This window comes from Solanum lycopersicum, chromosome 10 (assembly GCF_036512215.1).
Source record: "Solanum lycopersicum chromosome 10, SLM_r2.1".
Taxonomy (NCBI): Eukaryota; Viridiplantae; Streptophyta; class Magnoliopsida; order Solanales; family Solanaceae; genus Solanum; species Solanum lycopersicum.
The window spans coordinates 57,686,528-57,704,826 of record NC_090809.1 but is presented as its reverse complement, the minus strand read 5'-3'; the positions used below and the strand labels follow the sequence as shown (position 1 = coordinate 57,704,826).

Here is an 18,299-nt window from a genome sequence, read left to right as displayed (position 1 = left end):
GGTGACACAGTTTGTTCCAGTGAAAAGAAGATAGATAGTGCATGTTTCGGAAAATTTCCCCTATCATAATTGGGAGTTTATGTGTATACTGTTATGACAAACATATACATAAAAAGAACCTCGCTGAACAGTGAGAGTTACACAAGCATAAAGAACCTCGTGACAACTGGAAAAAGAGCTGATGGCGTTCCGCGCAATCAATGGAATATTATCAGACATTTCCGTGGGATATGTGGTTAGGCACCTCTCCCTGATTATCCAAAGGCATGTACTGTGCCATGATGGCACGGATCTCTGAATCCATATATCTCTGCATATAAAAAGGTATTCAGATTACATATACATCACCTACTGAAGAGCTTTCATCATTTGAGCAAAAACAAAATAGATTACTCATTAAGGGATATTAGCTGCACTCGAATGATTAGATTTTCACATTTCAAGCTATTACGAATCTTTGAGAAGATGTGAAGTTGTTTATATTCGAGTATCCAAATCATAGGTGATTCTGGAATTGTATGTCTTGTCTGGAAGACCATGTCCTTTCCACAACACTTTGAAGAGTTCAGTTATGAATAACTGCGGTAACCTAACTCACATTACTGCTAGATTTCCAATTTCTGGTGGTGTACCCAAAGCCTAAAGTCACAAGTGACAAAAAAAGAAGATAAAATAAGAACATGTAACAAAAAACATACCCGGATCCTATACTTGTACACGGCATATGCTCCAGCTCCTGCAACTGCCAAACCCAAGATGATAACCCAAACAAGACCCCAGCTAAATGCTGCTTTTCCATCATTGCCTGCAGCTTTTGAAAATTATTTACAGATTAAAATACAACAGATTTTTTGAAATCACAGTAGCTCAAAGCAGCTCGTGAAATTCAATTTCTGTTATAGATAAAAGCATCTAAATGACCATCACAACCATCATATAAACATTTAACTATAGCTTCATCCATATTTAAACGTATATTAGCAACATGTATGAGAACTTAAAATTTACCTATACACGTGTCATGTTCTTGCATGTACAATAAATTGCCGCTGCAACTGCATTGATAACCACCCCAGGTATTCTTGCATTTACAATCTGGACACTGGCATGCCAGCCTTTCTTTGCATTCATCAATATCTGAAAAAGAGGAAACAGTACAATTAAAGTTATTGTTCATATTGGGACTCCTGTTAGACTGGATATGTAAATTAACAAATTAACAAATTAACAAAAGCTTTTAACATGTAAACCAATATATGCCTTTTCACCAAAATAATCCTTTTAAATAAAACAGGTGAGAATTCCACAGGTCTTTTCATTCACTCTCTTCTTATATCAAATGCGTCCCAACAGGTCATGTCATTAAGAAAAGAACTCCAATAGTTCCAAAACAAAGAAAGGTGTCATTTTATTGGACAAACTTAAAAGAATAATGTGACACATAAAATGTTACAGAGGGAATACAAAATAACGAGCAAGGTTATTCCTATTTATACATCTCTATGGGGATATATACAGGATAATGTTTTTCTAGGACAGAGAAACGGAGAATAAGATGACGTTTCTACAAAGAAGAAGAGCACGGAAAATTTCTTGTTGCAAACAAAGACAACAAAGATCTGAATCTTCAAGTAGATGAGAGTAAAAGAAGATTATAATAGCTGAAAACTGTGAGTTATAATAATGGTAAAAACATCAGCAAATTTCGAAAAATGAAATTATATAGAGTAACAGATTCACTATACCTTCACAAAGATTCACTCCATCTCCTTTGAACCCTGGTGGACATTTACAACCCTTTGTGTGGTCATCCTGACAAGATAGGGATAAAACATTTAATGTCCCTGTTCACTGAATTAAATTGAGACGGTATGGGGTAAATCAAAGAGAAATAACTCAAGTTAAATCACTTAAGTTAGAACCTGTGAGGGTGAGGGGGTAATTCAAAGAAGAAAAAACTAATTTTATAGCATCAATTCACAAAAAAAAAAAATCATTTCATGTTTCAGCCTGCTGCTTCAATAAACCAGATGATAAGGAGGAGGTAAGCACCCCCATAAAAAAAGGGGTAACGCCGGAGAGTAAAGTTCAAGTTGAAGGTAATTATGCTTGAATGGAGCCTTCTTACTATGCAGGCAGAATATGTCCTTCCATCCTTGGTTCCCTTCCAACAACCTCCGTTGTTTAATCCACAGCGTAATGCTCCAGATGCTGTCACACAAAAACCGCAAAAGATTAAACCTCTGAAAAAATGCTCATATGCATCACAGCAGAGACTTTATGTGACAAAGAATTTTGAACATAAGAGTCTTAAGTACCTTCACAGTGAGAATAACCATCACCAACAAATTTTACTCCCTGAACCGTCGGGCACTCACAGACTTTCCCACGGAATGTATCCTGGACCATAATAATGTACGTCATAGGAAAATTAGCTAGCACTAAATTTGACATAAAGATGCAAAATAATACTATCATATCAGTAAACAGACAAATGACTGAATACCCGGCATGCAGTAATGTTGGCAGCTGTGTCCTGCCAGCACCCACCATTGGACTCTAAGCACTCATTTGTTTGTATATCTGAGAAATGAAAAAGAACTTGTGAATACCACCACATCGGAGATCATAGAGATTGTGTACTATCCTGAAGCCTATTTTGACCAAAAAATATTGTTTTGATATAATAACTAAGTAAGTTTTGTGTATCAACAAATCACAAGTTCGAATATGTCAGATAAAGCTAGAGCAAGATCTGTCAGCACTGGTTGGTGGTTTTCGAGTCTGAATTACAGAAAAATTCGGGATCCTCAGATATAAACAATAAATAAGTATGATTCCCCAATTTATGAAAATGATCAATTGGATAGACAGGGTCTGCAAGAATGACAATTGGTACATTTATGATGTCGTCAAAGATCAAGAAATTATCAAAGATTACTGACCATCGGTTAAGCAAATTGCAGGCTCAGTTGTCTCCTCGAAACCTGAACAAATGGCCTTCAGAACAGCTCCCTTGTCCAACTTGCCTACAAGGTAGATAACACAAAAAGTCAAGAATCTCTATTATTTAGACTAGGCACCCTCTCACAGTCTCACTTGAATACTTTGAGTTATACCTCTGTACTGCCTATTGTTTATCACAAGAGTTGGCAAGATAGTCACATCTCCACGAGAGTTCTTTCCAATCTGAAAGCAGCAATGCCAAAGTAACAATTAAGTTCAAGAAGTCTTTCAGAAACAATAGAAGTCAAGAAGGTCAGTGAAAGAGCTTCCCCATCATTTGCTTTTTGACACACCTGAGCTTCTTGTTCAGCCTTTAGAATAGGGTTATCAGCATCAGCTTCAGGATCTCCAACACATTTATCTATCTGTTTTACATCAAAACCTATTGTGTCCATTCCGGAAAAAAATAACAAGGTTAACAGTTGGACAAAATCTCGAGTTCACAAAGAACAAGGCCAATTGAATAGTGCTCTACCATATAATTAACAAACAATATATAAAAATAATACAAGGTCTATTCCTTAAGCTTTAAAAGAAAAGGTGAATGACACTTTCAGACATTTGAACTAAATAAAAGATCTAAATGCATCACTACAATAAGAGCACAACAACCCAAGTGGGAAAACAATCATGTGTTATCAGGAAGTCTGACTATATCTGAGCTCGTCTTCAGACTGTTGTAAATCAACACATCTAAACAAGACATAAATATAATGCTGAAAAGTATTTATTGTGTAATAGAACAGTTATAACTAAGTGACTGAGCCTTAGACAAACTAAAATAGAAGATATCCACAAAAAATAACAATTTAGTAAAGTTAGCCTCAGAAGATGGACCAGGGAGTTGGACTATACATAAGAGGCTAAGACCCAGTGCACACTGCTCATGGACAAGGATGTGAAGACAGAAATACTACCAAAATACAGTAAGCAACAGTAATTACTAATCATCACCACTATGTTACAAGGAAAAGATGCATCGCAGTTAGCACATTGAACCATTAACATCAAACATATATATTTTTCTAACACCAAATGCATATTTACACTGGAAAAAATGTGCATGAGCTGAAATTCGTTAAAGGAAACATCAAAAACGAGAAACTCCAACCTACCAAGGGATGTGATTACTTGATCTGCACACTCCTTATCGTACTTCTTCTCTTTCATTGGACACCGGATTCCAAAGTCAGTGACGTAGTCCCACCACAACCAGGGCTTCCCGCTATCATTGGCAACCTTATAAAAGCAAGCTTGGCGCAGATTTTGTAAAACAACATCCTTCCCATCATAACCTTTGCTGAAGTCTTGCTCAGGATCTGGAGCACAGTATCTCCCATGGTTGATGCACTGAGACTTGCATTGCTTGCTCAAAATAAATGCCTCAGGACAATACCAAGTTATGTAATGGGGACTGAATTGTGTATACCCCTTCTGCTCAAGTATCTGGGCAGCCCCTTTGAAGTTTTTGACAAACTCTCTCTGGCTTTCACACTTAGGACCACACTCATCATTACTGTTGGTCCAAAACTCGTACTCAACTCTTTCATCAGGATGCGGAAGAGCCTCTCTCCAATCCAGGTTTATGTTAACCATCTCCCCTTTAGATAGTTGCTTCTTGATGCTATCCCCAAGCGATTGACTAATTAGAGCTGACGGAATAGTTATATTTTGCAGATAATCTGCCTTTGCATCCTCTTCCTCAGGAGTGTCCATGGTAATCAAAGGTTCATTGCGATCATCAGCAACAAGAATAGCAGCAGCTCCAGCCTTTTGAGCATTCCAAGCCTTAAGTGTGAAATAGCAGTCTGACAGTGAAGCAGTATACACAGAAGGAAAAGGAGACGCATGTTAGATACATACACAGTTTTAACAAGCTCTACTTTGTCCATCCATCACTATTTATCCAGTCTTAAATACTTACTAACAGTAGGCGGAGCATTTGTGGAAGTTTGAACTTGAAACAGATACAACATATAGACTAATTAGCAAAACCAGGCACATAAAAAACACAAACATAGATGACATTTCCTCAGGTTCACTGGAAGAGCCAAAAGCAAGTGCATGCTTGTTACAAGAAGACTACAAAATATTGCCAACTTCAAAAGGCATCAGAATAATCTGAACTGTGCTCCTTACATCAATGATTTCCAATTCTAGAAATTACAGATGAAGGAATAATTTCTCCTGTTCAACATATAAACACTGTGCTACTGCATCTTCAATATATTCAAAGATTGACAACAGAAAGTAGAAATTTAAATAGGCATACTAACAGGAAGAGTCCAATGTTTTCCAGGAGAATTTCAAGTCTTTTATTCTGTGTTAGAGAATTGAACTCGGTGACTGATAAAGTGCAGATTTATAGAATCTAATTTCCTCGAAAGCAATCTAGTATGGGAATGAAATGGCTATATATAGAGAGAGCCCATTGAAGCATAGTTAAATGACATTAACAAACCTGAAATCTGATTACACAATTTGTAGACAAAAAAAAAATTAAGATAATCTATATAATCCACATCACCAAACAGATGAAGCACATCCTTCAGTATGAACTCAAACAAACATCACTAAACCAAGCTCTACTAAGTCAATTCAAAGTGCAGCAAAGATTGAACCTTTACCTCCTCTATCGACAAGGACGAAAACAGGCATACCACCAGCCTTAGTTTTGAATGAAATATCAGAATCTGCAAAATCCTTGCAGGACTTCTGATTAGCTTTAGGGTACATAACAATACCAACCATAGTTCCTCCATATTGTGGAACCCCAAAATTCCCAATTGCACACTCATACACATTTTTGATCGAGTCTGGAGAAGTTACCCTCAAGCTATTCTTTTCCACCACAAATCTACCCAAACAAGACCCAATTACAAGAAACCAAACACACACTAAAAACCCTAGCTTTTCCTTCATCTTTAGCTCTAGATAGACAAATATAACAATTACCCAGATCAAGAAAAGTCAAAATTAAGACCTAGAAGCTATCAAACCTAGAAAATTCACATAAAGGTCGGATCTTTACAGAAAATAGATCATACCCAGATCATATATTGGTGATCTAAGCCTACAAGAACAACTTTTAGGCGACTCTATGTAATCTCTGCGTAAACAAAAAAGAACCTTAACAAAGAAGAAAAAAGAAACAGAAAACTAATCGAAAGCTACAGATTCAACGTGTCAACTGTGTTGAAGTGATGAAATTGTTTTTTTTATACATAAACATAAAATTTTGTGGGATCTTTTTTTTTTTGGTATTGTATATTAATAGAAATACTTAAAGTTATTATCTTTTTTTTCTTCCTATTTTTGGGGTTTTTACCTACCACAAAGTCATTTTGGGTTGTTAATCAAAGACCTCGTAGATCTAATTTAATATTTTTAGTATAAAAGTGAAGTAATTTATTTTATACGGAACAAAATATGGAGGTCGAAAGATATAACAGTATAAAAGATAAACAAAATAAGAGTGTTTTATTTGTTGCCTTCACTAATTATTGCAAAATTAAGCTTATTAAGTAGTTTGTTATTTTTGGAGTTTAAGTGATTTTATGATTTTTTTTATAATTTATGTTGTTTTTGTTATTATATATCTATCATCTAATTTATCTTTATTATGTCTTTTGTTGAATTATTTTATCTTAAATTAGAGATCTATTTAAAATAGTATTTCTATATTACTTACACGATAAAAATAAAATCATCGTATAACATTTTATCTTGTTATACATCATCATATGTGATTGCACGAAATATATTTGTATTGTTATTAAAAGGTCAAGTAAAATAAAGTAGACAAAATACAGCTCTCACAAGCTACGTAAAGTTATACAGTATATACATTTATCATGTTACGTTTTCTAAAAGTTAATTTATTTAATTTTTAAAATTAAATTATATCATATTAATTTGATATTTTAAATAAAATAAATAAATATTTTAAAATTATATAAAGAATATTATAAGTTGTAATATTTTACGTATGAATATGATAAAAATATATCTTAAAATTTTAATAATTTACTTTTAAAAATAAAAATTATGATAAATGATATCGGGCCGCGGGAGTAATTGTGAATGGTCTTTCAAGAATGTTTAAACGCATTCAACTTTACATTAAGAATTAGATACTTTAATTTGTTGTTATTGTTATTATATTATAATGTAAGGTAATGAATAAATATATGAAACTCGATAAAAATAATAATAATAATAATAATAGTAGGATCTTCCTTACTAAATTAAAATATTATTTGTGTCTACAAATTAAAGAAGATGATGAGGACATATATGGCGGCTTTTAGTGCATTTGGGACCAAATGATGAAGTGGCACTCTATGAGGTGGTTCATCCAATAGACGTAACCCACGTGTATTATCCAAAAAATTATTTTGATTTTTAACTTTTATTATTGTATTAATAAAAAAATAGCTAATGGTTATTTAAAAAAAATATACTAATAAAAATTGGAGCCAAGGAAGGAAAAATGTGAAGAAAATTACACTAGACGTAATGATGAAAGTTTATGTAATCAATTAATATGATTTTTAAAATATTAATTTATGATTTGAATCTAAGAAAAAAAAGAATATAAAATATAGTTATAGTTATAATTAATGTATCACACTTGTCTTTAAATACACCTAAATCATTGATAAGTTTAACTTACATCCATTAAACTTATGAGCTTTAAATTAATGTAATTTAGTAATTTTTTTCTTTTTTAATTATTTGTCTACTTTTAAAATTGACACGTCTATCAAAAAAATTATAATTAATATAGCGTGTTCATTATTTTACCCCTATTAATTATGAAGTGCATGAATTGAAAATTTATTTTCAAAAAGTTTTATCTTTTACAAAGTAATTAATTGAAGATATAATAAAAAAAAGAATATTTTATCCTTTGTTGATTTATCAAAATAAACATGTACTTATGGACCACTAAATAAATGAAAAATAAACTAATAATTAAGGACAAAAAGAATATAAAATATCAGTATAAGATAAATATTTCGTTTTCTTTTAACTTTAACTTCATATATAATTTGGAGTGTACACTGGATTAAGACTTCTAATTTGTTAATTAGAAAAATTATTTCATTAATGTCGAGGGAGAGATAGTTATCCAACTTCCTATAAATAATTATCTTAAATTACTTAATAATTTATCAAATAAAGACAAATTACTTTATTTTTAAAATTTTATTTCTATAAATATTATGTTTATTGAAAGTCTAAACACGTTTATCAAATTAAAAAAAAAATTCAAAAAAAAAGTAGCTTAAAGACAAGTTAATAAAACAGATCTATATTTACATAATTTTTTTGAAAGTTGTCCAAAAAAGAATACATTTAATGTAATAGCAGAAGATTTTTTAATTTTTTTTAATAATATCAAAAGATTCTAATGAAACAAAATTTGTGGTAGGTGGGCAACTGTATGGATAAAGTATAAACTACTTTTAAACGTGTGTCATTCCAAAGCCACACGTGCATAAGATGTTTTGCTTGTCAAACATAAAACATTTTCCTAATCGTTTGATTATGCGATATCATATTATATTGATGAAATTATTTGCCACGGAATTTAGAAGAGGAGAGCCATTTAATTGTAAAGAAAAGAGCAAACAAGTTTATCTCGATAAATGTAATAAAAATTGATTGTTTCCTGCAATAGAGTGCTTTGCCCTGTTGCTATCCATCGCAAAAGCGCTCAAAAAATTCGTGCTTGAATGTCGAGATTAAAAAATTCTATCCAATTCATGCGGCAAATCTATTTGTGGTGGAATAAAGTCAATAATAAAATAAATAAATAAATACAATATAGAAAAGCATTGATTTTGTTTGCTCCGATACAAGAGATGGATCCCAAAGACATAGTGGGTGTCATCAACATTCATTTGTGAGATGAAATAAAATTCAAATTCTTCAAAAATCATAATTTGAAAATTTTAAAATGTAGAAATTGACCCACAAGTTTATATTTTATTAAAACAATTTCACATTTGTATTTACTAACCATTTATTAATAAAAAAAAATTATCATAACATATTGCCTTTAAAATATATTATTTTCACCAACATAAAATTCATCGTTACTTCTTATTTGGTAACTAAAATTTGATAAAATAGAAATTGATTTGGTAAATATAAATGAAAACGAAAGAAATAGTATTTTTTCCTGATGATTTCATATCGCATGATAACTAAACAAGTAATAAATTTATAACCAGAAATCTTAAGTTTGAATCATTTAGTACAATATTATTTTTGTAAGAGAACATTTGACCTCTCAGCATGAGACTTTTTTATTTGGATTTTGTTAAACTCCGTCAATTAAAACGACTAAACACCTAACAAAGTCTATTCAAACTTGATCTTATCTCACAAGTAAGTACTCTAGCTTCATAACTCATTTGCACTACATCAATCAAATACTCCAACTTAGAAAATGATCATCTAAGCATATTACCATCGGATGTCCTTAAGAGAGGATGAAAACAAATTTGGAGTGTTTAGCTGACGGTTGAGGTTTATAGGAGTACACTCTCAAAGTTGGAGTACTTACTTGTCAGTTTAGGTCAGTCCCACCACAACAGAATGCTTGGATGAAGGAAAAAGAAGAAAAAGGGTGGTCAATGGGCACCTGAATGTATACAACATAGAATACATTTCATTATGTACAAGTTTGAACTACATCAGTCACAACATGTTTGACATCCCACTAGGCTCTAGCGCTAATTTTATATATGCAATACAATGATGTAAGGGCATCATAGATAAAGTAATAGCCGATTACCGCAGGCATGACACTACTCGCGCTTGTCCTCCTCGAGATCATCTCTTTGATCAGTTGAAACAGATACTTTCTTTTCTTTCCTTTCGAGCTTGGTCCCCGAGTCACTAATTACTCTCACTCCAGTCGTGAGAGAGATGGCTTCTTCATCATAATCATCCACAGTCTCACCAGAATATGCATATCTAAAGTCAGCAAGCAAAAACAGTTTTAGCAGATAATTCCCAATAACTTGGTTGCAGAACTATACTTAATCAACCATGAGTCGGCTATTCCAGCTACACGAGTAGGAGCTATATTGTTTCTTCACTGATGAAAATCCAGAAAAGCTGGCGAATAGAATCAGAATCTCAGTACTGGAGAAGCTCCATAAACCTATTCATTACAAACATATATTGCAAGACTTGTGATCACAGGAGTTATTATTCTTCTGTGCTTTTTTCATTCATAGATTGCGCTTTCTAGAAGAGTAAGCACAATGACATTTTAAATTGCCTTCATCTTTCTATTGCTCATTTTATCATCCGTGGTATGTTCTTTTTATTACCTGTCATCCCTTGGAACAATTCTATGCCACAAAAAATCATTCACACACTGACAGTTAGAAAATACTGTTTAGTACAATACCCATTAAGAATCTTGAGAAGTGTTACCAATAATAATGACAAAAACTAGGTTGAATAGTGTAAACACCAACTACAAACGATTTTGTCAAACCATTTCATAGAAAGGCTAATAAAATAGAAAGCTCAGTTTACAACATGTACCTGGTTGGGTTACTTGAAGGAGCCCAGAGAATACATACTACTACCAACAACGAAAAGGCAAGCAAACTCCAGAAAGCTGGAATAATCCAGGAAATTCGCCATAGCTCACTTAATGGGTCACTTGCATTGAAGTACAGCTGAACCAGAACTAATGAGTTAGACGAAAGCAGCACTAATCTTGCATGCATGTCACGCAAAAACCATTAAATGACATGACCACTGGTAATTATCTGACATCTCTTCCTCATCTTGTCAAACATAGGATGAAAAATGATAGTGGGTGTCATAAGGGTATTTCGATTTCTAGTCTACCTACAATTACCACATAGTATATTCTTCCCAAATTCTATCAACTTAATCTCACAGTATCCAAATATTAAAATTACCAAATTACCTATCAACAATGCGTGCGAGAGAGAGATTAAGTGAAGACAAAATAGGTAAAAGAACATGCATATATGTTCTCAGTATAAACTATCATCACAAGTTACAAACTATATTACCTCATATAATATACCTGCCTTCTTGCTATGTAAGTTCTGTTTTCTTACCATACTCACATCTTCAACAAGTACAAAAATTCCAAATGTCACATACATTCGCCTTAAATTTTTACCACCTTCATTTTCACCAAGAGACGCTACTCTTATGGTTATCATGGAACTTATTGTCACTAATTAGAAGAGGGATCTCTTTTTTGTCATTGAGTGCTATTTCTGATCTAATATACTACTAAAGTGATCAATAAGCTTTTTCCACCTAACAGCGATTGCAGAATGCAGAGACTCATACCTTCTCCCTTAACACCAATATCAATAGGAGAGGGATCTCACAGATAAACCACATTTCATGTATTTGGACACCATTCTTGTATTCAGAACTTGAAACTACATTACCTCATAGCCAACCCAAGCAATGGAAATCAGCACAAAAATTGCAAGGGAATTGGTAAACTTTCTATAAAGATCAAGTTTTGCCATGCTTTTCCGCATCTGCAGTTGAGAGTGAAAAAATGATCAATAATTGCATGAGTAAATACACAAACAACAATAATAAGGTAAATATGTCTCATGTTAAAATTTATTTAAGTAAATCAGTAACATCAAGAAGGTTGTTTACTCTCTTTTCTTCTATTATCGTTACCCTTTTCTCTTTAGAGAAGAAGTAAATTATATGCTTGCACATCAACATTATGACGAAATCAACAAATAAGGAAAGAATGAACACACACACACACACATAATATATAATTACATATATTTAAGGAAAATATAAAAAATAATATATATTAACATATTTGCGGATACATTTATACATAGAAATTTTTGGATCCCGCTAAAATTGGTTCATGTAAATGAAACTGAGTGCTAATGCACTCGCTTTTTTCCACAGATCGCTAAGATCCTATAAGCAATGGAATCATCATTTTACTCCAAAATTTACCTGTAATTTTTCCAATGTCTTGGATAATGATGAGAATATCCACAAAATAAATGATGCATCCAAGAAAACAACAGGCAGCACCAAATATATCTTGGTTTTCCTTGAGAAGTCATTGATGCTTCCCAAATGCTCCACAAGTTCAAGTGCCTCCGTAGCAATAAAATACATAAGGGCTAACAGAAACACTTTTGAGGTTACACCACCAAGAGTAGGTCGCACAACACCATAGCCCATTGAAACGACTAAAAGAAGAACACGGGACAATGTCTTTTTTACAGCAGTCATTGTAACTGCCCATATCGTAATTACCATAGGCCTACTTCCAGTGGAATTAAGATTTGCATATTCAAAGTACCAAAGAGCCATTTCAGACATGCCAAGGGCAATAACAGCAGTAATCTGGTAATGTAGCTGTATGACATCCTTCCAGAACTGGACAAACCTTAGAAACCAAAATACACCAAGTACAAGATAGGCTAAAGAAGCAAGTCCGTAGAAGGTCATCAATGGTACCATCCTCCCTGGTAAATAGCCATCTGGATTTTTCCATACTGTTCTGCCTCTGATTATTGTTCCCTTAAGTTCTGGGTCACAAAACATGTAATAAAGATAATACATGCCAGTACTGTTTATTTCAACTGTTGTGGGAAGCATATTTGCCTCCTGATTCTTTCCTTCAAAAAACGTCTGAATACGTAGTGGCCAAAGTGGGTTGTCTTGGTTGTGCTGAATTATAACCTCTCCGACAGTGCAGAACTTCTCTTGAGCAAGTTTTGGAGTACAACACAGAGCATTAGACTTTGCAAAAGCATCTCCGATCCTGTCTCTGTCTCTGACCTCAAGAATGATAGTTTCAATCAACCCAGTTCGACTCTGCATTTCATTTTTCGCATTAGCAGACTCCCTCGTCCTCAAAAAAACAACATCTTCAAATCTGCAGTGTCGAGCTCAAGAGTGAGTTCGCAGTCTCAAGGTTCATAGAAGTAGGGGTGTGCATCGGTCGGTTCGGTTCGATTTTACATATAATCGGTTCAGTTTATCGGTTTTCAGTCTTAAAATATGCTAACCCAATAACAAACCAATAAGACATTTTTTATCGGTTTATCGGTTTTTGATGTTATCGGTTCGGTTTCGGTTAACCCAATAAGAAAATGTCGATCAAATAATATATAATAGTACATATGTTATAATTACATGTTACCAATTTACCGCCAAAACATAATAGAAAACTTTGAATGTTGATTAAATTACTAACATTCACAAACTTGCAAAAGCTATCGCCTACAATTACGAACTAGAATTAAAACTAAAATAAAATATTTCAATGAGACAATCTTGAACAGTTGCTTGATCCACCGGATAATCAACAAAGTTCTCACCAATTTCCTAACAAAAAAATCATATAGCCTAAAAAGCTAATATTGAATCTATTTATGTATTAAATTATGTATATTTAATATTGAGGAAGGGTAAAGTAGTAAATAACTATCGTCTTATTGGGTTATCGGTTTACCCAATAATCCAATAGGAAAAACCGAAATCGACCCAATAACCCAATAATTATTTTTTCTAAACCCATTAAAAACCCAATAACCCAATAACATTTTATCGGTTCGGTTTACTGGTCGGTTCGGTTTTTGCACACCCCTACATAGAAGAAAATTGAAAATAAACGGACTAGAATGAATATGCTAGTTAATGAGAATCTCAAACTAAAATTACTACCCAGCTAAGAAGCAAGATCTAAAAAGGCTGTTAAAGAAATCATTTAACTTAGAAAATATTTCAAACAAAACAGAGTAGCTCAGTCATCACAAGAATGTGTTTCTTGAGAACAGACGTGAAGAAACTTAACTAAGAAAAGATGATAGTTTCCACAATTTGTTTGAAGAGGAACTTTTCTTTTATGGCTTTTTAACAAGTTTCATACTAATCAAGTGCATCAGAAATACTGTAACTTCCCTACCTTTTCTTATTTCCTTCTTAACAAAATGGATAAGGAAAGAGAGAGCAAGCAGAGCCAAAAACAAATGTCATAGTTTTGAAACCTTGAAATCAAAATTGCCAAGTTCAGTTTACATTAAATACCGCTAAAGCAGCAAGACAGTCAACTTCTTATATCAAGCACATGCATAGTCAAGCAACGGATACTTGTTGATGTATGTTTGTGTGATAATCCATTCATCTAGCAGCAGAGATCTAAAGCTGAGAGCATGAAATAAAACAAACTAACTTCACCTTAAGGACTCTAGGGTAGAGGCAATAATAATGCCAAAGTAATTTATCACCAGCTTCAAACGAAAAATAACAAAACTTCCAACTCGTCCCAGCCCCATTATACTATTATTTTGAAGTTTCCTCGAGCTTTAACCATTAGCTAACAGAACTTATGCCACAAATCAAAAACCAAAAAGAAAAAGAGGGTGTGAAGGGGGTAAATAAAGGGAAAATGGCACTTGCTAACAAACCAAGTCAATCTCTATTTCACCAATCACTAAAAACAGATCAAAAGGATATGAAACATCTGGCTCCTGTGTGTACCATCCACTATTAGAAGTTCCCTACAGTGAGACTCTTTTCTTTTTAACACAAAATGTAAACCAACTCCCATCAAGTTTTTTATTTATATCAGGAGAGGACTCATCTTTGTTGCATTGAAGGGACTTACAACCATGGACTGTTGCATTCCCATTGTTAGATGAAGCAATTACGAGTTGGAGATTGGAGAGTACCAGCAAATGGAAGGCAACATAGAAAACTTCACCATCTTGCCTCTTTTGGAGTATATGGAACGAACATAATAGAAGATTGCTTCATAATACTGAAAAAAATATAAGAATTTAAAAAACATTTTTATTTCACTTGTATGTTTGGTTTCAGGAGAAAATGTCATGTTGTGTTAATAGTTGATCAAATATGGTGCAAGACAATGTATGACTCAAGCAGGGTCACAGACACATCTTGTACTTTTTTCGATACCTACTGTTTTTTATTAATGAAAAACTTCCTTTTTTGAAAAATTATTAATGGAACTTTTTGACATTATTAAAACTAGTTTTTCATTTATATTGCAGATTGACATTAATCTGTGATCCTTTCTCCAGCCTCAGAATGTTACTAGTAAGGAGTCCAATGAAACAGCTAGGTGCAATTATCAGGTTTTGAGCATCCTACACTTCTACTTGATTACAGGTTCTCACAGCCAATTTCAGCATCGACATATTAGACAATCCACCTGAGAGTCTCTAGACTACTTGTCTGTGTTTCAAGATGGCTATTCTGGATAACCGTTTAATTACAAAGATACATTGAAGCAAGAGAACAATATATATGCTACTTAATTTACAAATTTCATTTTCACAAAGTCAAATTTTAAGAGAAAGTTTCATCTATTACTATTATGGATCCATACTATAACTGTACATATTGCACTAGAATCATACTCTTCTTTGTCACAATCCTCTCCTAAATGGAATAGCACCAAAGATAGTTTAGAAACTGATCTAATACGAACAAATTTTAGTCAATAAGATGGACATATTTCTAATGATTGTCTCTATGAAATATATTCATGGGGTAAACACTTGAAGCTTCAGCAAGTGCACTCTACTTATGTGAAAGGGTGGAACAGGTTTCCTTGCAAGTGATAAAACTATCAACTGTCAAACACTGTATAGGCGATTGGACATTATTTGGTTGAGATTTGAAAAAAGTAGTATTTGAAATTGAAGTGGAAAGAGGATTTTCGGAAGTTGAAGTTGTGTTTGGACATGAAAACAAAGTTGAAGTTATATGAGTGAAACTTGAAACTCCTAAAACCTGTTTTTCGAACTTCAAATTCTATGTTTCGGGATTGAAGTTGAAACAATGAGTCAATTTGATTGATAATTTTGGAACCAAAATCTATGGCCAAAATCCAAGTATGTTCAATGCTATGTCAGCACTATGTCAGCATCTGCATGACATTCAAGAAAGGGGGCAAATTTGAACCACGACAGAAGTCTGCACAGCTAATGCTGCTTCTACCAGATTGTTTATCAAGTTGCTGGTTAGATGCCATTGATGATATTGAACATAATATCTGATTACATCAATAAGCAAGTTACTCACTGCTATATCTCGGTACATAATCAGGTAGCACTTCTTATCTGATCCATTTACATCCACCAAACTCAGCTCAAACCGTCCATTTGACACCCCTCGATCATCCATATGAATTCTCACTACCAATACAATCAGTATTCAACATAGATGTACCAATTTTATGCTGATCATCAATGTATCGCAACCCTCCTCCTTCATCCACTTGTGCAGGATAAGGACTGCCAATGTGAGCACTGAGCACCACACCGGACGGATCACAGTAATCAAACAACTACCTTCATTCAATCTCTACTAATACTAAAACATACTGCATGCATACTCTGACAAGATGGTAAATATTAGGTAAAAGCATAAAGCTTGATCCATCACTCACCAATCAATCAACTAACTGAAAATATGAATTCTATACCCATTCTATTCTATCCAAGCTGATTTCACTAAAATTCGTGATAAAACAATTTATTTTCTGAAAGCGCGTGTGTATGAGATAGAGCGCGTGAGCTACCTGATAAACGATTTTCCTTCAAGAGGTTTGTCTGGAGAAGCATTTGGTGACGATTTCGGAGCATAGAGACCTTCAGTTCCCCCATGGAAGAAGAAAGCATTGGACTTTGGAATAAATTGCTCATCTTTGTACTCGTGAATTGAAGATGACACTTTACTGAAAAAGTTGAAAGTAAAGAAAATCAGAACTAGTACGTCGGAAGTAATACGTTTCATCGGTAACCTCGCCGTGATTCGCCGTGTACGGAGGAGCAAAAGGTGGTTGGTCCGGTGATAGTAGAGTTAAGTAGAAGCAGAGAAACTAAAACAGACAATGAACCTACTAGAGTCATTTAACTCTCGCTTACGGCGTCGTTTAAGAGAACATTTGTTATTAGTACTATTTGTATTTATTTTTAGAGATAAATAGTATAAAATGACAGACTAAAAATATAAAATAAATATTGTAGTTATCCTTTGATTTATTTGTGTTTCATAGCAAATTATTTGACAGTTCCTCTCCTTTCATATTCTCGCTTGCCTCTCTTCCTCTCTCGCTTGCTTCCTGTCGTCGCCTTTCTCGCTTTTATACAATAGAATTGTACAAATTGTGTTTCTTATTGTATAAAGCGAGAGAAAATTGTATAAACACATGCAAATACATATATCTTCGTTTTATACACTTATAATTATGCAATACAAATATTTCCCTCTCCAAGTCTCTTTTGCCTTTCTCGTTTTATACAAATTCAAATTGTATATAATTTCTCTCTTTCTCGTTTTATATAATTCAGTACTGTCTTTCTCGCTTTCTCGTTTTATACAATTCAAATTGAATATAATTTCTCTCTTTCTCGTTTTATACAATTAACTTTAATTTTATATGTATAGCGAATTATACATATATAAGTTTATTATTGAGTGCAATTATGCAAACGTTACTGTAACATACCAATATAAATTTTAAAAAAATTATATAATAAAACGTTAAAAAAATTAATCAAATATCTAATCAAACTGCAAACATAGCTCAATTTATCAAGTTAACACATTTAAGAAAATTGAGTAAATCGATTGATATGGTTATCATCACACAACTACGTCACATAGGATGAAACCAAGAATACAATTAAGATTTTAAGGACAAAAGATAAAAATAAGATTTTAAGTTGAAGAAATTTGATCTTTTACTTTATTTATTATAAATTTAGATATTTACACTTATTCAGCGAAATTTTTAATAATAAATACAAATATGAACCATAATTTTTAAATTCTATCAAATTAGACTTGTCTATTCAGAAAAAAGAATATTACTTTTAATAAATTTCTAAGACAATTAAATTCATACGAAGGGTATAACATCAAATTTCTAAAAATGTGATTGTCACAATTCAACTCAAAGAGTTTCATAAATAAATGTTACTCCCACTTTTGCTACCTAGCTACACTCTTTGGCTAGTTTATGCTATGATTTGATTTAACATTTGTTAAAGCAAGGGGGGAAAAGTAGAAGAAACGCTAACTCGAAAAATAATTTTATATTCTATTTTATAATTTATTGAATTCAAAATATCCACACACCCCCCTCCCCGCCACTTTTTAATGAATCACACGTGATGCAGATAAAAATTAATAAAGAACGTAATATGAATAATGGACATCGAATAAAAAAAAAAGAAAAATTATTC

The 18,299-nt window shown here is 33.0% G+C and overlaps 2 protein-coding genes across 3 annotated transcripts; both read right to left on the bottom strand.

The window, feature by feature from the left end:
- Positions 1 to 10: 10 nt before the first annotated feature.
- LOC101261176 (vacuolar-sorting receptor 1-like) lies at positions 11 to 7,592 on the bottom strand. 2 transcript variants are annotated; one of them, XM_010329404.4, is made up of 12 exons: positions 5,634 to 7,592; positions 4,122 to 4,814; positions 3,300 to 3,388; positions 3,120 to 3,189; positions 2,946 to 3,029; positions 2,507 to 2,583; positions 2,319 to 2,400; positions 2,129 to 2,211; positions 1,746 to 1,812; positions 1,009 to 1,137; positions 699 to 811; positions 11 to 310 (listed from the first exon to the last, which is right to left on the bottom strand). In XM_010329404.4, the coding sequence occupies exons 1-12, from the start codon at positions 5,926 to 5,928 to the stop codon at positions 212 to 214; spliced, it is 1,881 nt and encodes a 626-aa protein (XP_010327706.1). In that variant the 5' UTR covers positions 5,929 to 7,592; the 3' UTR covers positions 11 to 211. The 2 variants fall into 2 exon arrangements, with proteins under 2 accessions (XP_010327706.1, XP_010327707.1); XM_010329405.4 differs by having other exon boundaries at positions 699 to 805.
- Positions 7,593 to 9,668: 2,076 nt separating this feature from the next.
- Positions 9,669 to 17,007, bottom strand: LOC101262266 (uncharacterized). Its single transcript, XM_004248986.4, has 5 exons — positions 16,631 to 17,007; positions 12,022 to 12,955; positions 11,475 to 11,570; positions 10,579 to 10,715; positions 9,669 to 9,996 (listed from the first exon to the last, which is right to left on the bottom strand). Exons 1-5 carry the CDS (start codon positions 16,843 to 16,845, stop codon positions 9,828 to 9,830), a joined length of 1,551 nt encoding a protein of 516 aa, XP_004249034.1. The 5' UTR covers positions 16,846 to 17,007; the 3' UTR covers positions 9,669 to 9,827.
- Positions 17,008 to 18,299: the final 1,292 nt, after the last annotated feature.

What these genes read in the sequence shown, in the direction of transcription:
- LOC101261176 (XM_010329404.4), bottom strand. Translation starts at nt 5,928, where the DNA reads ATGAAGGAAAAGCTAGGGTTTTTAGTGTGTGTTTGGTTTCTTGTAATT. An exon ending in GGACATATTCTGCCTGCATA is followed by an intron (nt 1,813 to 2,128) that starts GTAAGAAGGCTC and finishes CTATCTTGTCAG; the next exon opens with GATGACCACACAAAGGGTTG. An exon ending in TGTACAAGTATAGGATCCGG is followed by an intron (nt 311 to 698) that starts GTATGTTTTTTG and finishes TTTTATATGCAG; the next exon opens with AGATATATGGATTCAGAGAT.
- LOC101262266 (XM_004248986.4), bottom strand. Translation starts at nt 16,845, where the DNA reads ATGAAACGTATTACTTCCGACGTACTAGTTCTGATTTTCTTTACTTTC. An exon ending in TTGCTTGGGTTGGCTATGAG is followed by an intron (nt 10,716 to 11,474) that starts GTAATGTAGTTT and finishes GTTCTGGTTCAG; the next exon opens with CTGTACTTCAATGCAAGTGA. An exon ending in CCTTCAAGTAACCCAACCAG is followed by an intron (nt 9,997 to 10,578) that starts GTACATGTTGTA and finishes TGCTGACTTTAG; the next exon opens with ATATGCATATTCTGGTGAGA.